This window comes from Sesamum indicum, linkage group LG9 (assembly GCF_026168435.1).
Source record: "Sesamum indicum cultivar Baizhima isolate 11 linkage group LG9, ASM2616843v1, whole genome shotgun sequence".
Lineage (NCBI taxonomy): Eukaryota > Viridiplantae > Streptophyta > Magnoliopsida > Lamiales > Pedaliaceae > Sesamum > Sesamum indicum.
In genome coordinates this window covers 7,126,922-7,146,473 of record NC_142665.1, presented here as the reverse complement: position 1 = coordinate 7,146,473, position 19,552 = coordinate 7,126,922, and the positions used below count along the sequence as shown (strand labels likewise).

The following is a 19,552-nucleotide window of genomic DNA, read 5'->3' as shown; positions in this document are numbered from 1 at the left end:
TATGTATAAGTAGGTGCTCACAATAAGGCTTTTGCATGTTCTTTTGCCACAAATGTGCAGAGGTGTGTGTGTCAGTGTGTGTTCCTCCCCTTCACTTATGTCCAAAGTTTAAGATTGGCAGTTTGCGTTCTAAGGTGAAGTGACTAAAATATCCTTAAAATTTCAATCACCATCCACGCTTCCAATTCGAATTTATATATTTATGTTTTACTAATTCAAACTACATGTTCTTGGATAGAGAGTCGGATCTGAGTGTTTGTTTGTGTACTAGTTAAAATTATAAATACAAAAAAAAAAAGGCCTGAAAACGACAACACATATGCAGAAGTACTAGTAAAATGCCCTTCGACTTCAATAATCGACCTCTCAATTGGAGTTTTTTGTTTTCTATGGACGTTGTCTATTCCTAGACAGGATGTTAGGTAAGAATTCCTACTTATTTATTAATGAAAAGCGCAAACATACAAGAAAATCTGGAAAACAACAAAGCAGATGCAAAAGTATTAACAGAGTAAATAAGGAGTACGACTCTCTTACACATACAAAGGTATTTATAGTCATTTAATTTAAGTCATTCTCGAAACGTGGAATGCATTTGATAAATCTGTCTTTAGATTCGTATTCTCAATTTGTATTCTACCATATGTATGCATATAACGTATATTAATATTCTTTTAAATAAATAAATGGATTAAATTTTATACACATCAAATTATGTATATAAAATAAAATAAAATATTAATTCGAAAATGGGATCTAAGCTGTCCACGTCGCACTCATCCAACTCTAGATTAAAGAAAAAGGAAATTAAGGGAGGGGAAGATCTTTAGAGATATTTTTTTAATAGTATTTATTTATTTTTGGTCTTCTGTTGTGCTATGGTTTTCAATGTGTCTTTGCTTAATTGGAAGATTACCCTAAAAATTAATATTCTAATTATTTGAGGTCAACCCATTTAAGTCTTGTTCAGAATGTCAATAAACCACGACGAAAATTATTTTTTTTTTAAAATAAAAAAGATCAACGTTATGTTTGAATCTTGAATTTTAATATTAATCCTCGTTTCATATAATGTAATTTTTGTTTTTTATGCTATTTAACTATATATAGAAAAAATATATATTTTTTAATATGACTTATAGTTTGAATCAAGATTCGCCAATACAGATTAAATTTCTTTAGAAAATGTGAAATATTTAAAAACAATTGACATTATACTTAAATTTTTTGTAAAAATTTTTAGCTTATATCTGATCCATATCCATTAGAATTTGAATGAAAAATCGTGAAATCAGCAAAAAAATAAATTTTTAATTTTACCCCTCATTTAATATTTTTATGTATATTTTTATACTTATATGGAAATAGATATAATATATATATAGAATGAGGTTAACATTATTATACTTTTCGTCTCATAAGTACAAAATTATTATATGAGAGTGTTAGATTATGGGTAAAATTGAATTCTTTTTTTTGTCATTTTTTGCTAAAGTTGGTACTTTTTATTTAAATTTTTACAAAATGGGGTTAGGTGCAAACATTAAATTCTCGGAGGGGGTGTAAATATAATATTGGAACTTTTTGGGAGAAAGTATAATTTTGTATTTTCAAATAAAATTTAAATATAATTAATCTTCTATTTATTATATAATTGAGGCATAATTTAAAAAGAATATTTAATTTTATTATATTACTATAATTGATAAGATCGATCAAATTTAATTTAAATAAAAATATATGTTTATTGAATGATGTAATTTGAGAGTGGAGTGTAGTGTGAAATAATGGGAGACAAGTAAAAAGTGAAAGAAGAAGATGACCCAATGAGTCGTATTAGCGTCTCGACAAAAGTTATGCTGTCTTCATCATCTTCACGTGCATCCCACTCTCTCTCTCTAAGTCTGACTTTCTTGTTTTATGTTTTACTTCCAATTTAATTTGTTTTAATATGAAGTTGAAAACTATATATTATAATCTTAATGATAATAATATTTTAAGATTAATATAATACAGAAGAGATTCTTACTATGTGGTTTCAAATTAACCGACCTAACTAACACCAATAAATTAGTACAAACCCAACAAATTTATTATTATTATTATTATAAGAGCATTATTTTATCATATATTTGTTTAATTCTTTCTTGAGGGCATAACCTTTCTTTGCATTTTATTACAAAAGAAAATATTATTTAAAAGTCATATGATATGGTGTGTCATGTAATTAAGTCCAGCTGTGCGATATGTTTTCTACTCTGATTTCATTTAAATTTTAAAAATTTTTGTCTAGTAAAGACATGTTGCTAGTTAGAGGAGGTATTGAAATTTATGAGCAATCGAAGTAAACTCTTCATGTGCAAGCAATATAAGGCGTGTGCCTATATCATCTACCAGCTAGATGAGCGATTTGGGATGGATACTTAGTCTCGGACGGGGTCAAACGATATGGCGTGTGTGCGATCGATGTCCCTTTGCATGAGATATAGCCCTCTCTAACTTCGTATGAATCTCATAATTTTGTTTTGAAAAAATACATCAAATCGCAGAGTTGCATCATAACCTATGGTTTTAATGTACAGTTAACACTAATTTTCTACTATTATTTTTAATTAAAAACTTAAAATATATATTTAAATATTCAAAATGAGCAGTTGACATATTAGCAAAAACATAATTTAAATAAATGTATTTAAAATAAAATAAAATACCAATTTAAAATAGAAAATCTGAACTGTCATACCAAGCCCCCAACTTCAAAATAAAGAAGAAGGGGAATAATGGGAAGATCTTTAGGGATCTGTTTGTGAATTTTTATTATTATTTGAATTAGAGTTATGTGCAATTCTCCTAAAAGTCAAATACTTTGTTATAAATTTATATTATTACAATCAATTTGAGTGTATGTCTATGGTTGATTGGAAGATGACCCTCAAATTATTATTCTAATCCCTCTTAAGGTCAACTAATGTGTTGCAAATCTTGTAAATATGGTCAATTAATGTTATCCTTAAATCTTGAATTCTAATAGGGATTAGGGGATATTAAGTAAAATAAAATTATTCCCATATTTTAAATTATTTAACCATGTGCTGCAAAATTTCAGTTCGGCTCGAATTCAACTGAATTGGAGCTGATTATATCATAACGCATTACATTTGTCCGGTGCGCATAGATGAAAAAACAACTCGACAGGTGGAATGTGTAATTGGATTTGTGTCAATGAGGCCCGTATGATTATAAGGTCATGAATTCGAATTTCAGCAATGCGCGAATGTTACTCTACTTTTTTAATAGTTTTTAGTTAGTTGCATATAGTTGTGTTGATTGTTATAATTGTTAATGATTGAGATTTACGGCGTTGTAATCGATTCACTGAGGGGAAAAAAAATGCAACGGTACTTGTAATATAATTAATTTAGCGTGATGAGATATATTTCTATAAGAATTTTCAGCTGAAATAATATGACACGAGTTGATAAATATCCAATGAGTCATTAAATAAAAATATATTATGGTACAATAAAATGTTGCCCTTTGCTTAGACTTTTCATTTTCGTGATATAATATCGTTCATAACTCAAAATTCATACTAAAATTTGATTATTTTAAATATAATCAATTGATACGTTCTTTATTCATGAGATTCGAACCTAAAATCTTAAATAAAATGGAGTCTGGAATTAAGAATTATAGTATTGATGAAAATTGAGGAGTAAAACAATTATAGTATTAATTAATTTAATTAAATAGGGTGGAGAATGGGGATGTAAATGTGGATGTGTGTGGGGAAGAGAAGTAATAGAAAGTGGAGAAGAACATGACCCCATAAACAGCATTAGCGTCTCGACAAAAGCTATGTTCCCTTCACGTGCATCCCAATCCCTATAAATATATATATATATATATATATATAAAATAAACAACAAATTCTTTTAAAATTTCAAATAATTATAAATATTTCAAATATTTGATAAAAATTATATTGTACTTGGATGGAGATATGAATTGTCAATTCGCCATTGTTGTATTTTTATTTTTTGAAAAATAAATTATAGAAAAATCGGACTAGGTGGATGAAAAAAGTTTGGAAAAGAAATTATACGCTTAGTCTATAATTTTTTTTTTTTTTGCAAAATTAGTAAATTTATAATCCATAATTTCATAAAAGTATTATGGTCAATTTACTACAAAAAATGGATAAAAATCAAATGAAAACTAATGGATTGGGCTAATTAATTAGGCAATTATTAGAATGAGGGGTAATACTAATTTTTTAAATAATCAAAAAATATTTATAATTATGTCAAATTTTAGAAGAACTTGTTGTTATTATTATTATTTTTTTCCAAATCTTAGTTTATTTATCCAACTTTTAAATTTATTTATTCAACCTTCGCTGTGAAGTTTTATCGTACAAATACTTAAGAATATATTTTTTTGGGCTAAATCAATACCTTCAAAAATAATATTGCTAATAATGCGACGTGGGATGAGATCGGAACTCCATAGTGCCCGGTATTATTCTTACTGAACAGAATTTTATGAGTTTGTCCTTATAAAGGCGTCTTGTTAGAAAAATAAAAATAAAAAAAGACATAAAATTTATAAGACGCGAAAGCTTTTTGACTGTAATTCATATAATTATTAAATATTAAAATGACATAAATAGCAAAATTTGGAAAGCAATATAAATTTTACTCGAACCATAAAAACATAATATTCGATTTATCCAAAAGAAAATAAGAAAAGATCAATTAAAAAAAATCAGAAACCTCCAAATAAAAGTGTTATCGTGTTAATTGAGGTGTTTGGACGCAGGCATGAGGACAAAATGTACTAAATCCATACTTACATGTTTTATGATCATTGATCGTTGACAAATTATTAGGCAACACAATATAAAAATAATTTTAATTTAATATTATGATATTAAATATTTACCATAATAATTTATAATTAAATTATCTCAACCAACATAAACTGTTTAACTAAAAAGCCGCAATTATCATTTTTTAAATACGTTAACTTTTAACCATTAATTTTGATAAAATTTAAAAAATAGGATACGGATCGAATGCATATTTAACATAAAAGAAAGAAAGAATAAATAAATTCATAGATGTAATTTTTTATATTTTAATATTATCGTTATAATATCTTTTAACACTTAAGATAACGAGCGAGCGCTAGAAGACAAATCCTGAGAATTTTTATTTTTATTTCTAAAAGAAGAAAAAGTTGAAATGTATAATTAAAGAAAAATAATGTGTCATCCAAACACTTCCTTAAAGAAGAGAAATGGTTGATGAGTGGAAGCAACATTACACATGCAACACATTAATCTCATTCATAAATGGGAAGACTAATGAAAGCAAATACCAAAGGGATAAGGTTGGGGACCTCTTCACCACTCCCCGCCCCCCCCCCCCCCCCCCAACCATCCCCACCCCCACCCCAATAATGACACAAACACCAACTAGGAACCATCCAACTACTATTCTACTGTACTTTGTAATGAAATAGGAGCCCGTGACAAAACAATGGCAATAAGACGAAGAAATCAACCTCTTTAGTCAACAAAATACGGCTAGAATAGACATATCAGCCTTAACTATCTCGACTTTAATGTTACGAGTTTGAACCTTATTGAAGTAGTATATCTCGTCGTTTTATGTAGATGTATTGGGGGTTGATGGTGGGCACTGACGGTGGTCATCGAGCTCGTTCTTTTATATGGTTACGGTATGAACAGTCAGTATAGACATGTATAAACCTTAGTAAAGTCCGACTTAGTATTATGAATTTGAACATCATTGGACCCGTAAAATTCGTTGATATGGGTACGTTATAGACGGATGGTGTCCGACTTATAATACTTGAATGCTTGGGTTATTTATATGTGTATAACATCTATGAAGGGTCTTGTGCTATTAGCATAGCATGGTAAAGTGTCTTGAGAGACTAGGCTATATGCAACCTTAACTTGTTTATTACAAGCCATGTTCAACATAAAACCTCTACAACTCTACAAGGTAATAGGAATACCATAAGAAACTAACTAAGACAGCATAGGTGATAAAATTCCACCTTATGAGGATGAGAGCTATTGTGTTTGTGAACTTGTCTCAGAGACCTCGAATGCTGACTGCTACACGGTAGGGGCCGTGATGTTCTTCTTAGTACCAGATGGTGACATCTTGCTTCGGCAGGTTATCCCTTGGAACTCCTGGAAATGCTTCTGTATAATCGATGGATGGTACGTTGAATGGGGAACTAAACATCAGCTGGAAATTTTCAGCAGGGTTGGAGCTGAAAGGCGAATTCATAACCTTGCACTGGTCAAAACGATCTGGCGGACTGAATATTGATGGATTATTAGGTATGTTGTTGTCTTCAAATATGTTCATTCCTTGACCACGAAGGTAGCCGTCTGGTTGGTATTGGCCGTTGCGGTGCTGAAGAGACTTCTCCTTTGTAGCTGTGCCGTTGCCCATATTTGAGTTTCCTTGAACATTGTTGTCATAGAGCGACATAAGCTCGTTGATCATCCTCTGCCCGTCTTCTGGAACTCCAAGTCCCGAAAGATCAAAGGAAGGAGCAGGTGGATTAGAAGGCAGAGGATCCGGCTTTGGCTGGACGAAAGATTGAGGAAAAATGATTGGCTTCACTTCGTTTATGTTGAAGTTTGAAGCCCTAAACTCGGAAGAATGCTTGTAAGGGCAAGAGAATTGATGATTGTCTCTTGAAGTTCTGTCATGAAAACCATGACGAAGTTCACCATGCGGGCATCGAAGATACTCACATGTATATATCTTCTGATCCATCATCGCATTCAGTTCTTTGTCCGATTTTCTCTTCCTGGAGAACTCCAAGTTAGCACTTGCTTCATCCTTGATGGCATGAGATTGTTGTTGAACCGGAAATCTATCTTGGAACCTGTCAATCCCGATATTCAACAAACCAAGGGGATTAGGTTTTTGCTCTTGCACATCAAAGTTCGACTCCTCGTCAGCCACTTCAACATCATACTCACTGCTATCATTCATAGCATATGCTCCACTGCCACCTGACGAGGACAAAGGAGGACAGCGGTCAGGGTAGAGTTCTCGCGCCAAAGCTTCCTCCTGGTTGATGATGGCCAGCCAAGTAGCACTTTCCTTGGCCGTCATCTTGTCCTGCAAGCACTTCGACTGCCTAACAAGCTTCCGAATCTTAGCAATATCGGGAGACATATGCTTGATGACTGCTGTCAGAACCCCCACTTTCCACGCCTTCTTCAGATCATGAGGCTTCTTGTAAGGAGGCGGCCCTTGATCCTTCTGCAAGCCCAACTGATGCCACCATTCTTCCTTCCCACTCGGCCACCAAGGAGGTGGGATGCCTTTCTCTAACGGAAACCGTCTCTGAGGAGGATCGCAGTGCTGCATCAGAGCCGATAACAATGAACCAAGAGTCGTGTCTTGGAGCTCCTGCAACGTGTGCGGAGTTGGACCAATGGGGTTCACACCCTCACTCTTTCCCGGGATACCGTTATCCGCTTGGTATTTTGCGATGGCAGCCGGTCCATTCCGATCAAATCGGACCTTCTCCTTCCACCACTCCCTGAGATTGTCTGATGCCCCACTCACCGGCTTGCCTTTCTCCGGAATGATTCCGTAAACAAAGCCTTGAGCTTTGCATACTTCCATCATTTTCAACATGTACTTCAAGATCCCATCTTGCGCCCTCGACATCTTCTTCCTCCTTGCCTGCTCTTGTGACTGCCGTTGCTTTGCGGCATCAGTCACACCTACTTTCCCCTTATTCATCTCCTTCAGCCGTTTATGCAGCATCTTGTCCCTCCACATCCTCCTTTCAAGCTCATCCACATCAATCTCCTCATCTGTGTAATCATCATCTACCACTGGCTCCACCTCAACAGCCTGAGGAGCACACACTTCCGCGCCCTTTATAGGAGCAGAGGAAAAGAAATCAAGATCCCCACAAAACCCCATGTCATCAAACATCATCATCGTCTCAGCCTGCACAACACCAAACGAAACCACGCCAAATTCGCAGAGAGACCACAGAATCACGAACAGAATTCAACTTAAAGCTTCAAAACCCCGACAATCGCCGTCTTCTCCACCGAAACACGAAATTTAGCAACATATATAAACAGGGAACTGCTAACACATCCTGGTCTTCCAACCTGAAAAGAAAAAAAAATGATCAAAACCAAGAACCTCCACAAACAAGACTCCAAGAAAATACATAAATTCCCAGAAAAGAAAGAAACAAAGCAGATTGTTTACTCCATCAAATTGAACACATGGATGAAGATAACTAGACCACAATTTTTTCCTCACATGTAGGATGTAATTAAAGCTAACTGGGAAAACAATACATCACATGATCACTTCAACCAAAAAGGTGAAAGAAAAGAAGCCTTCAGTTAAAGTTCTTGAAAATCCCGGTATCTTTTAATGGCAAAAGCTTTCATCAGAAGAAAAGTCCAGATCTGAACAGATTTTCAGGAAAGTTTTGCAAAAGATCACAAAAAATGCCCGGGAAAAATAAAAAGCAAAATCAATGCATCTGAAGTAATATCTGCTGGTACTCATTCCATCCAAAGATCATTACAACAAAATCTAATTAATTAATAACAACAGTTGACATCAAAACCCCCCATAATATTTAATAATCTTAAACAGTAGTATTAATAAATCAAACTTTTGGTATTTGGATCCACCTGCTGTTCATCAATCTAAAGTACAAAACCCATAATTCTTTTTAAAAAAAAAAAAGATTTTTCAATAACAAGAACTGTTTGTACCAAAATAGTGTAAAATTCTGCACCACAAATAAGAAGATAAAACTTCCAGTCTTGCACCATAACCTCCCGCCCGCCCCCTGTTCCCTCACCCCACAAAAAATTAAAAACAAAAAAAGCAAAACCCATAAGAAGAAAATGAAAAAGAAGCAAACTTTAATCAAAAAGAAAAAAAGAAGAAGAAGAAAAAACCCAAGAAAATAAGAAGAAGAAGAAGAAGAAGAAGAGTTTTGATTTGTTGTATGTTAAGAGTTGCGTTACCTGAGAGTATTATTGTGAAGTTCCTTGTTCAAACACACTTCCTCTCCTACAGAACAGAATAATTGACCCACTAAAGAGAAATAGCAACAGAGAAAGAAAGAGAGCGAGGAGGGAGAAGAAGAGAAGAAAATGATGGCAGGCAAGCAGAGGCAGGAGCTTTTGTAGTTGTCTATAGTATTCTATTCTACTACTATTATATATATCCTTTTATTTTTAATTATTTAAATAAATTAATAATCATGTGAGTTTCTGGGGAGGTGAAAAGCGTCGGCGTTGGGTAAACCCACACCCACACCCCAAACAGGAATTCATTTAATTCATTACAATGTGTATGTGTGTGAAAATATTTAAAAGAGAATTCTTGAAATTCATTAATGAATGGGAGAAGGAAAGGTGGTCATGTTCAAAGCAGCACCTCTCTCTCTCTCTCTCTCTCTCTCTAATATGGGAAGATTAATTTTGGAGTAATTGTGTTCTTATTGTTCGGAGTTTGCGCGTTTTTACCTCTCTTTATTAATCAATTACTGCCCACTGCTTCATTTATTCTTATGAATGCATTTAAGACGCGCAGTTTGTGCATAGAGCGTGTCTTTGATGTTTATGTTTTGGACTGTTAAATTACTTCTTGTTATTATATTTCATATATATTGAATGGGTTGAAGTTGTGGACGATGTATTTATCTGAGTTGACGATGGGATCTATACAATTTGATTCATGAAATATTCAACATGGATATGTGATTTTTTATCTAAGATAGTAGGTTGACCCGTAATGCACATCCGTTATATTTGTTGAGATAGCTTCCAACTGAATTCTTCCTATACTTAAATTAGAATTTGATTAAGTAATATTATAGATTCGACGGACTAAATTTCAATGTTATAAACGTTTCCGTGTTAATGGAATCAACTGGTACTTATTGAGGACTGATTGTCAAGTACCATACAGAGCCACGTGAGTGCCTATTGATGCTTGGAGCATCAACGATTGTCATCCCGAGCTATTGAATTGGTAAAATTCAGTTCGATTAAAAGACAAATATTTTTGTCCGATTATTCAAATGAATCCCAGTAAATAAATCATTGTGATTCTTTAAAATATACTTCTTATGATTGAATTTTTTACTTGCTATACACTTCCATCTAAATGTGAATCGAAATTAACACCCTCATATTGTTTCTTGTTATTTCACTTATATCTATTTTGTGATTTCTTTTCAAATTCCATTAATAAAAAGTGGGGATGCCTCAAATTAAAAATACAATCTCAAGATATTTGTGTAATTAGACTTGACCTCAGGGACTGTCACCGTAAAATTTTCCTAAAAAAAACAAGCTCCAATGTTTATTCATTTCTCTATTTATTTGTTGGGGTGGAGGGGTTGTAATGGTAAATTGATGTGCTGATATGTTTGAACAAAGTGTTGAGCACTTTGGTCCATTGGAATTTCACTGCCATATAAAGAAAATTGTGATAGAAAGTCATAGTGAACATTTTTACATTTATTGACCAACATTGGAATGCAAGAAGAAAAGTCAAGTGAACAACAAATATCTCCACCCCCCTTAAAACGCGAATCAATTGATGTGGTTCAGCAAAACACGCTTTACGCACAAAATCAGCATCTGTTTGCTGAAATTGTAAACAATTTTAGGGTATCGAATTTTCTGATTTTGATTTTCTTATAGAATATGGGGGGAAATGCTATTTGGAAATATTCTCCGATCTTTCTGTTAAAGGGTTGAAGAATGATTTTTACTTATGAAACTCATTTTATTCGAAAAAATAATGATAATAATTTATCGATATCCAATTTATAGATTTTTCATTTTTTTTAATAGAACGTATTATTTAAAAATATTCCATGATTCTTCTAGTAATCGATCAAATTGTTTACGTATGAAACTCGTGTTTATTAATTATGTAGTCTATTATTACGCCCTTATGGTTATGAAATCAAGAGGGATAATTATGAAAGGACAAATTAGGAATGTTAAGTTGTTAATCCCTGAATCTTATGGGTTCAAATTGACTCGACGACTGTATAATTTATTATAAAATAATTAATTTTTAAAAATGTGATTATAGCTTCTGGACTAATAATTTCATAATTATTTATCCAATTTAAAAAAATTATAACTAAATTACAACACCAACTTTATTTTTAAAGTTAAAAGGAATTAAAAGTAATTATATAAGGGACATAATGGGTAATTAGATAAAGAATAATTGTGGTGGGATGAAAAACTATAAATTTGTACTTTCTATTAAAATATGGTTCGAATGGAATTTAAATTTGAAAAATAATAAATTGCAGCAACATCTCCTGAAATTTTAACATAATTACAAATATTCTACTATTAATTGAAAAATCACACATACCCGATTGATTTTAATGTTCGTGTAACAATGAGTCAATTCCTTTAGATTTTCGTCAAATTTTTGTGGTGACTGCACATAATGTCCTTTTCGATTATGAATTATAACTTTTTATAATTTTATAAGATATTTTTATGAACTTATACTCTAAATGGATTATTACATTACCACCCTCACATTTTTTTTATATTTTTTTTATTAAAAAACAAGGGTAAAATAGTCATTTTTATCATATAAGGACTGCATAATTACTTTTCAGTTGAGGGCAGTATTTATAATTTTTTAAATAATAATGAAGCATTTACAATTATACTAAAACTTCACAAAAAATGATTGTAATTTACCCTTTAAAAATTATGATTGCAAAAGGGCCAAATAGTGCAAGAAACTGTTTAACATTTGAAGCATATGGTTGAACTGCTCATTGGTAGAGCCAAACATGGCTTAGAAGATGTGTATACTTAATCAATTATTGCACTTAATATATAAACAAAAATTAATTGAATTGACATCGCTCTCCTTATAAAATAAGATAATTCTAAATTTCAATTTGGATTGTTTTCAAACCTCACCTTTATTACATATAAAAAAGTATATGTATATATCATACATACCCTCTCTCTCTCTCCATTGTGACGGATACATGTAGTTATTTTAATTAATTTTATTTTTTTGGTACGTCCACATGCCTTTAAATTAAATTTAATTTAAATATCGAAGAATTATAATTACATGAAATTATAGTTGAAGAATGGTGCCCTCTCAAATCCTTACCTAATTTTTTCCAGATACATTACAACTTGTGGCACCTAAATCATATGCACAAATAGGAAAAATCCTACCATGGAAGTGACCCATACATGAAATTGCACCTTTGATGGTCACAAAAAATGTACCTTTTCTTGTTTTTAGATAGAATTGATCTACCCCAACATTTAACATATTAAAGTATTGTAAATTAATCAAATCTATTTAATAATTTTACACACTAATATTTAAGGCCAAAATCATACAGATATTTATTTAATTTCTTGTTATTTTTATACAGCCAGTTTCAATGAAAACTAGTACAAACGCTGATTATTTTTTTTTAAATAACGATCATGAATATATATATATTTAAGTCCCAAAATTTAGTTTGGAGTTGTCATAAATTTGCAATGATCAAAATTAATAAAGGGGTCGTTTTAAATAATTGTTACTTCATTTTAAATCTGTACAAGGAGGTAAATTGCTTTATTTTAAAAAGTATAGGGGGTAAATTGCTATACTTTTTTCATAAAGGGGTAATATGCTTATTTTCAATATTACCGGGGATAAATTACTATTCACCCAAATTTTTTATTATTTAAAATAAAACATAAAATGACAGACATAATGATAGATAGAAAGTTAAATTATATTTAAATAATTTCCAAAGTTACTTACACGTGACCCCTTTTACATTTCTTCTCTCTTTGACTCTTCTTTTTTTTTTTTTTAATTTAATTTTTTATTTCAAACAAAGAATAATACAAAATGCAATTAAAGTTAATTAAGCGTGATTAGCAAAAAGTTGACAGTGACACAGCTAACTTTTGTAGCACGTGATGAAATCAAATCAACTTAGACTTTTCAAGAGTCTGATTAAGACTTAATTTAAGTGTAGTTTAAATTGCGTGGGATTAATTTTAAATTACTTTTGATTCTTTTAAAAAAAAATTATTACGTCATTACATTTTTATATTTTTGCATATGTATAATTTTTTTTTTCGATTATTAATTTTATAAATTAATAATATATACTTTTTGTTATGATATGACATCACCAACAATAAAAAATAAATTATTAATTTTTATTAACTAAAAAATATTAATTTAACACCATAAAATGCACATTCTTCAATTGAAAAATGAAAATTAAAAATGAGAATCGGAGGCTATAATATTTTATTAAATGAAGAGTTTTGAAATTTCAGCGTTACGGAGAACAATATCCGTTACTTGCAACTTATAAATTTAGCTAAATAAAAATATTCATCGATAGTTGTAATACTTTTTTATATTAATTTCGACCATAGAAAGATAAAGGATATAATTTTCTTTGTAAAAATAAGTCTAAAAAATGACAATAAAAATTTAAAAATTTAATCCAATAGGTGTGTCATTTGCCAACAAAATAAAATAAGTAATTAAATAGTAAAATCAAATAAGCATAGCCCATTTTATTTGCATATGTTTGGGCCTTGTTGCAGAAGAAGAGCCCAATAAAGTTCAACTTAATCACTAAAGGGTCCGGTTCTATGGGTCCAATATGATATGATAAGGCCCAAATCTCTTTAGAGTTGAGGGCTCTTGAGCTTAGGTTCAGCCCAAATTCAGTTATTTTGTGACGAGGACACGTCATCCATTAATGAAAGTTCATTAAATAAAAGAAAAAGAAAAATCACAAATTTAAATCAGTTAGAAAATTCTCGGAGATTTTCGTATACCGACTACTCTCTCTCTCTGTCTCTCTCTCTCTCTCGCGGAGGTTTAAAATATGGAATGGAAGCCAAGCTGCAAAAACCTAACGTAAAACCTTACAGAAGGAAAATCAAGAAATTCAGTGGGAAAGAGAAAGCTATGAAAAAGAAATGAAGTTTGAGCAAAAGAAAAAAGAGGGGTAGCAGCGCAGCGCAGCGCAGGTGTATGAACTGAAATGTTGATTGATGAGCAAGGGTGGAAGGAATGAGATGACGACGTAGCAACAAATGGGCAATATAGCAGTATAAATATGAGGCAGATTTCTCCCACTCTCATCTCATTCCATTCCTCTCTCTCTTTCTCTTTCCCTGCTTTCTCCACCAGCCCACCTCGCAAATCTCTTGTTTGCTTCAAGTTCCAAATCAGGTTTGTGCTCTGCCACCTTCATTTTTCAGGCGCACAAAGTGCATGTCCATGAAATGTGATAGCTCATTTAGGCGGGTTTTTTTTTCTCCCCCCAAAATGATTTGTGAATTTGTGTATGCAAGTGTATGTCTGAGAAAAGTTTGGTCTTGGGGTGTAACTGATTTGGTCATGGTCTGATACCTTTTGTTTTGTTTTGTTGTATGCCAGTCAGTTTAATAGAGCAAAACTGATATGTGGTTTTGCTTGCTTATGTATGTTAATGGGGTTCTTGATTCTGCAAGTCTAGTGAGAAGGTAAAACCCTCCTTTAGAGACGCGAATATACATGCATGTGTTTGTGTCATTGTTTGTGAGCATGTTGCTGTCGTTCCATGTTTTAGTTATTTTAGAATTTTATTACTGCTTCTAAAGCATAATTTAGTGACTCTGTGGCATCAGTGCTGCAGAAAAAGTTAGGTTGGGTAGCTAACAGAACGGTTCCAATAAATGCAATTTCAGATGTTGATACCATCACTCCCCTTTAGTGCCGTTTCCCTAATTCAGAAAGAAATATTCTTAAGGTCTATCTTATATTGAAGTGTGGAGAAGTTAATTATTGTCTTAAGTGAGACAAATTCACAGTGTTACCAAAAACTGGATTCTCTTCGATCACGCTATGTGTTTTAAGGCTTCACTAATCCCATTTTGGGTGTGTGTTCTTCCGTGCAACACGGTTCTTTAACTTTTCCGTTATCAGTATACCGGCTGCTACTCATTATGTTTGGGCTGTACTGGGTGCAACAGGTCAATGGCATCTCACATTGTTGGGTATCCTCGCGTGGGGCCAAAAAGAGAGCTCAAATTTGCTCTGGAGTCCTTCTGGGATGGAAAGAGCAGTGCTGAAGAGTTGCAGAAGGTTGCAGCTGGCCTACGGGTTTCAATTTGGAAGCAAATGGCAGATGCTGGAATCAAGTATATTCCTAGCAATACATTTTCATATTATGATCAAGTTTTGGATACCACGGCTATGCTGGGTGCTGTTCCCTCAAGATATGGTTGGGGTGGAGGTGAGATAGGATTTGACATATACTTTTCAATGGCTAGGGGTAACGCCTCTGTTCCTGCAATGGAAATGACCAAGTGGTTTGATACCAACTAGTAAGCTTCTTCATTGATTGTATTAGCATTGTGGTTTGAGTCTGAAATTGTTCTAATTTATTCTTGCATTATGAGAACTTAACAGTATGGTTTTTGTGGATGCAGCCACTACATTGTGCCTGAACTGGGACCAGATGTCAAATTTTCTTATGCATCTCACAAGGCAGTGCAAGAATATAAGGAGGCTAAAGCTGTAGGTTTACTGCATTTTCATTGATATTACTGTTTTGGTTTGCCTGAAGTCAGATTCATGCATGTTTTGGCATGTTTCCTCATTGCAGCTTGGCATTGACACAGTCCCAGTCCTCATAGGCCCAGTTTCTTACTTGTTGTTATCAAAACTGGCAAAGGGCGTTGAGAAATCTTTCTCTCTTCTTTCCCTAATTGATAAGATTCTTCCTGTCTACAAGTAAGATCATACATATGCTTCTAATGTGTCCATTAACTATACATTTTATCTTGAGGCTAAACTATATTCACTTACTTTACCATGAAGGGAAGTTGTGGCTGAACTAAAGGCAGCTGGGGCTAGCTGGGTTCAGTTTGATGAGCCTACACTTGTCATGGATCTTGATTCTCACAAATTGAGTGCATTTACTCATGCTTACAAAGAATTGGAATCATCCGTTTCTGGCTTGAATGTTCTTACTGAGACATATTTTGCAGACCTCCCTACTGAGGCATATAATATAGTTACTTCTTTGAAGGGTGTTACAGCTGTTGGGTTTGATTTAGTGCGGGGATCAAAGACACTTGACCTAATTAAAAATGGATTTCCTTCGGGAAAATATCTTTTTGCTGGAATTGTTGATGGAAGAAACATTTGGGCTAACGATCTTGATGCTTCCTTAAGTACCTTACGCACTCTGGAGGGCGTGGTGGGCAAAGGTGCTTCTAGAACTTCATTCATATTATATTAAACGCATTTCAGATGATCAGTGAAATAAAACTAAGACAATGTATAATTTAGGCATTTTAGGGTTTTTATGATGTTAACCAGCAAACTTTTAACTGTGTAATTGTCTCTCCTAGATAGAAGTGGTATTAATTGTTGGATCTGCATTTTATCTGTCAAATATCAAGTACATTTTTATTTAGAACAATTTTGACATTGTGTTCCCTTAGCTCTGATGCCTCTTGAAATAATTTCTATGTGTTTGCTTTACTCTACTTCTCTTCCAGCCCCTTGACTTGCTACTGGTTCGATATGTGCTCTCAGTAACTTATTATTCGAACATATATCTTTCATGATGTACTGTTACATGTCATATAGCTCCAATTAAAATCACCTTTGATTGATTCCTTTTCTCTTTCTTTCTTCAGACAAGCTCGTGGTCTCTACATCATGTTCTCTTCTTCACACTGCAGTTGATTTGGTAAATGAAACTAAGTTGGACAAAGAACTCAAGTCATGGCTTGCATTTGCTGCACAGAAGTTACTCGAAGTTAATGCATTGGCAAAGGCACTAGCTGGTTTGAAGGATGAGGTACTTCATTTTGCCAACTTTTTTTGTTCTTCGCGCCTCTACATTGATGACCTATAAGCATTAACGCTACAGTTTGACCAAAACGTTTCATGTGTTTATCAATTCAACTGATTGCAGCAACTATTTACTTGATTATGGTTAAACAAATTAACCAAGCACTTCTCTTATTTAGATCTAAGAAGTTGCAACTTCTGCAAGTTTCCTAACTATTTGCTTGTAGTGTAATTGCTGTTTGCTTTTCTGTTGTTTATATGACAGTTTTAGATTTATATATGGGATCTTCCCATGAATATATTTCACCTCTTCAACTTTCATCAATTGGTCGTGGTGAAAATGTTCTCGGCACCTCAAAGGGCCATATTTTACATCTTTAGATACCTTTCCACGAGATGTGACTTGTTGGAAGAAGTATTATATTTTCAACCCAAAAAATCAGTTGCTTCCTCTTGATGTTAGCTTTTCTCTCCTCAGGCATTCTTCTCTGCTAATGCAGCAGCTCAGGCTTCAAGAAAATCATCCCCAAGAGTAAATAATGAGGCGGTTCAGAAGGCTGTAAGAGTCCTCCTTTTTTTCTCTAAAAAAAACATTTCTTCCTGCTTTCTTGCCCTGCTCTTTTTTCCTTCCCAGTTATGACTTTGATTTCTGATCCTATACTCAGACCGCTGCTGTGAAGGGCTCTGACCACCGCAGAGCTACAAGTGTCAGTACCAGGCTGGAAGCTCAGCAGGAAAAGCTAAACCTTCCTATGCTTCCAACCACTACTATTGGATCTTTCCCTCAGACTTTGGGTCTTAGGAAAGTCCGTCGTGAATATAAGGCTAGCAAGTTAGTTCTCTTCCTATATTAGTACCTTTGTTATTCCAATTTACATGCTTTCAACTTTTATACTATCAATTCTTCTGCTGTTATCTCTTCAGGATATCCGAGGAAGAATATCACAAAGCCATTAAGGAGGAAATACAAGAAGTAGTGAAACTTCAAGAAGAGCTCGGCATTGATGTTCTTGTTCATGGAGAACCAGAGGTGAGATTATGGTCTTTTTGTCTTGCAATAAATGACACCCCCTCTCCCTCCAGCAAAAGGAAGTAAAAGGTTCTTATTGTTTTATTGGCAATTACAGAGAAATGACATGGTCGAATACTTTGGAGAGCAACTATCTGGGTTTGCCTTCACGATTAATGGATGGGTTCAATCTTATGGATCCAGGTGTGTGAAGCCACCTATTATCTATGGTGATGTAAGTCGTCCTAAAGCAATGACGGTCTTTTGGTCAACATTGGCCCAAAGCATGACCAACAGCCCAATGAAGGGAATGCTTACAGGCCCTGTCACCATCCTGAATTGGTCTTTTGTCAGAAATGACCAGCCCAGGTAGGCAAACCAGATCTGCTCTGCTAGACATCATTTTTTAAAATGTGGCCATTGAAATCAACTATGCTTGCTTCACCTCTTAGATTCGAGACCTGCTATCAGATTGCTCTAGCCATCAAGGATGAGGTTGAAGATCTTGAGAAAGTTGGTATTAATGTTATTCAAATCGACGAGGCTGCTTTAAGAGAGGGTTTGCCTCTTAGAAAATCCGAGCAGGCATTTTACCTGGACTGGGCTGTACACTCGTTCAGGATAACTAATTGTGACGTCCAAGACACTACCCAGGTCTTTCTTCATTCTTCTCTTCCTTTTTATCATGCTGTGTTCAATAAGTTGCTTTCCTTTAATCAGATGCTACACTCGTAGGCCCTCTCAGGAGATAGTTTGCATTTGTTTAAGCTATTGGTGTTGCTAAAGAGTTAGCTATCTTGGAGCTTATTTTCAATAGGATCTTTATTTTATATTGAGGAAATCACGGGTGCCTAAATAAACTTTGATTAGCTATAAGGTCTTTTGCAATGATGAGAAAAGCCGTAAAAGTCACAATGAGCTAATACTGTTACATTATATATACTATACTGATGTTACCATTTCATTTTATGACATTTCATGTGGGCAAGGTGAGTAGCATGAAATTGAACATGTTCCTAATTGATATTCTGTGATTTGGGTATAACTATTTAACTCGTTTGCAATGGGCTTGATCTGCAGATCCACACCCATATGTGTTACTCAAACTTCAACGATATTATCCACTCAATCATAGACATGGATGCTGATGTCATCACTATCGAGAACTCCAGGTCAGACGAGAAGCTTCTTTCCATTTTTCATGAGGGAGTGAAGTACGGTGCTGGCATCGGCCCAGGCGTGTATGACATCCATTCACCAAGGATCCCATCCACTGAAGAAATTGCGGAACGCATCAATAAAATGCTGGGAGTTCTCGACAGCAAAATCCTGTGGGTAAACCCAGACTGCGGCCTTAAGACGCGCAAATACTCAGAAGTCAAGCCGGCGCTGAGCAATATGGTGGCTGCTGCTAAGCTCGCCCGCATGCAGTTGGCTGCCACTGGTGCCAAGTGAGAGGACCTCTGCATGTTCTTACTGCCTTGTTACTTGCTAACGCAGAGCTTCCATCTGCTGTCATGAATAATAGATGAGATTTTTTTTAACAATATAATTATATTTAAATATTTATAAAAATGAATATTATCGAGCCAGTGACTTT

The 19,552-nt window shown here is 33.8% G+C and overlaps 2 protein-coding genes across 4 annotated transcripts; one reads left to right on the top strand and one right to left on the bottom strand.

Moving 5' to 3' along the window:
• Window positions 1–5,970: 5,970 nt before the first annotated feature.
• Window positions 5,971–9,255, bottom strand: EIL2 (ETHYLENE-INSENSITIVE3-like 2). 3 transcript variants are annotated; one of them, XM_088885055.1, is made up of 2 exons: window positions 9,077–9,255; window positions 5,971–8,194 (listed from the first exon to the last, which is right to left on the bottom strand). In XM_088885055.1, exon 2 carries the CDS (start codon window positions 8,013–8,015, stop codon window positions 6,180–6,182), a length of 1,836 nt encoding a protein of 611 aa, XP_088741181.1. In that variant the 5' UTR covers window positions 8,016–8,194; window positions 9,077–9,255; the 3' UTR covers window positions 5,971–6,179. The 3 variants fall into 3 exon arrangements, with proteins under 3 accessions (XP_088741181.1, XP_088741182.1, XP_020552292.2); XM_088885056.1 differs by lacking the exon at window positions 9,077–9,255 and adding an exon at window positions 8,819–8,952; XM_020696633.2 differs by lacking the exon at window positions 9,077–9,255 and adding an exon at window positions 8,298–8,788.
• Window positions 9,256–13,906: 4,651 nt separating this feature from the next.
• Window positions 13,907–19,544, top strand: MS3 (methionine synthase 3). The gene is made up of 12 exons (XM_088884972.1): window positions 13,907–14,327; window positions 15,110–15,463; window positions 15,569–15,656; window positions 15,745–15,872; window positions 15,960–16,351; window positions 16,787–16,950; window positions 17,422–17,502; window positions 17,609–17,775; window positions 17,868–17,973; window positions 18,071–18,321; window positions 18,405–18,606; window positions 19,033–19,544. The coding sequence occupies exons 1-12, from the start codon at window positions 14,212–14,214 to the stop codon at window positions 19,405–19,407; spliced, it is 2,424 nt and encodes an 807-aa protein (XP_088741098.1). The 5' UTR covers window positions 13,907–14,211; the 3' UTR covers window positions 19,408–19,544.
• The last annotated feature ends 8 nt before the right edge of the window (window positions 19,545–19,552 follow it).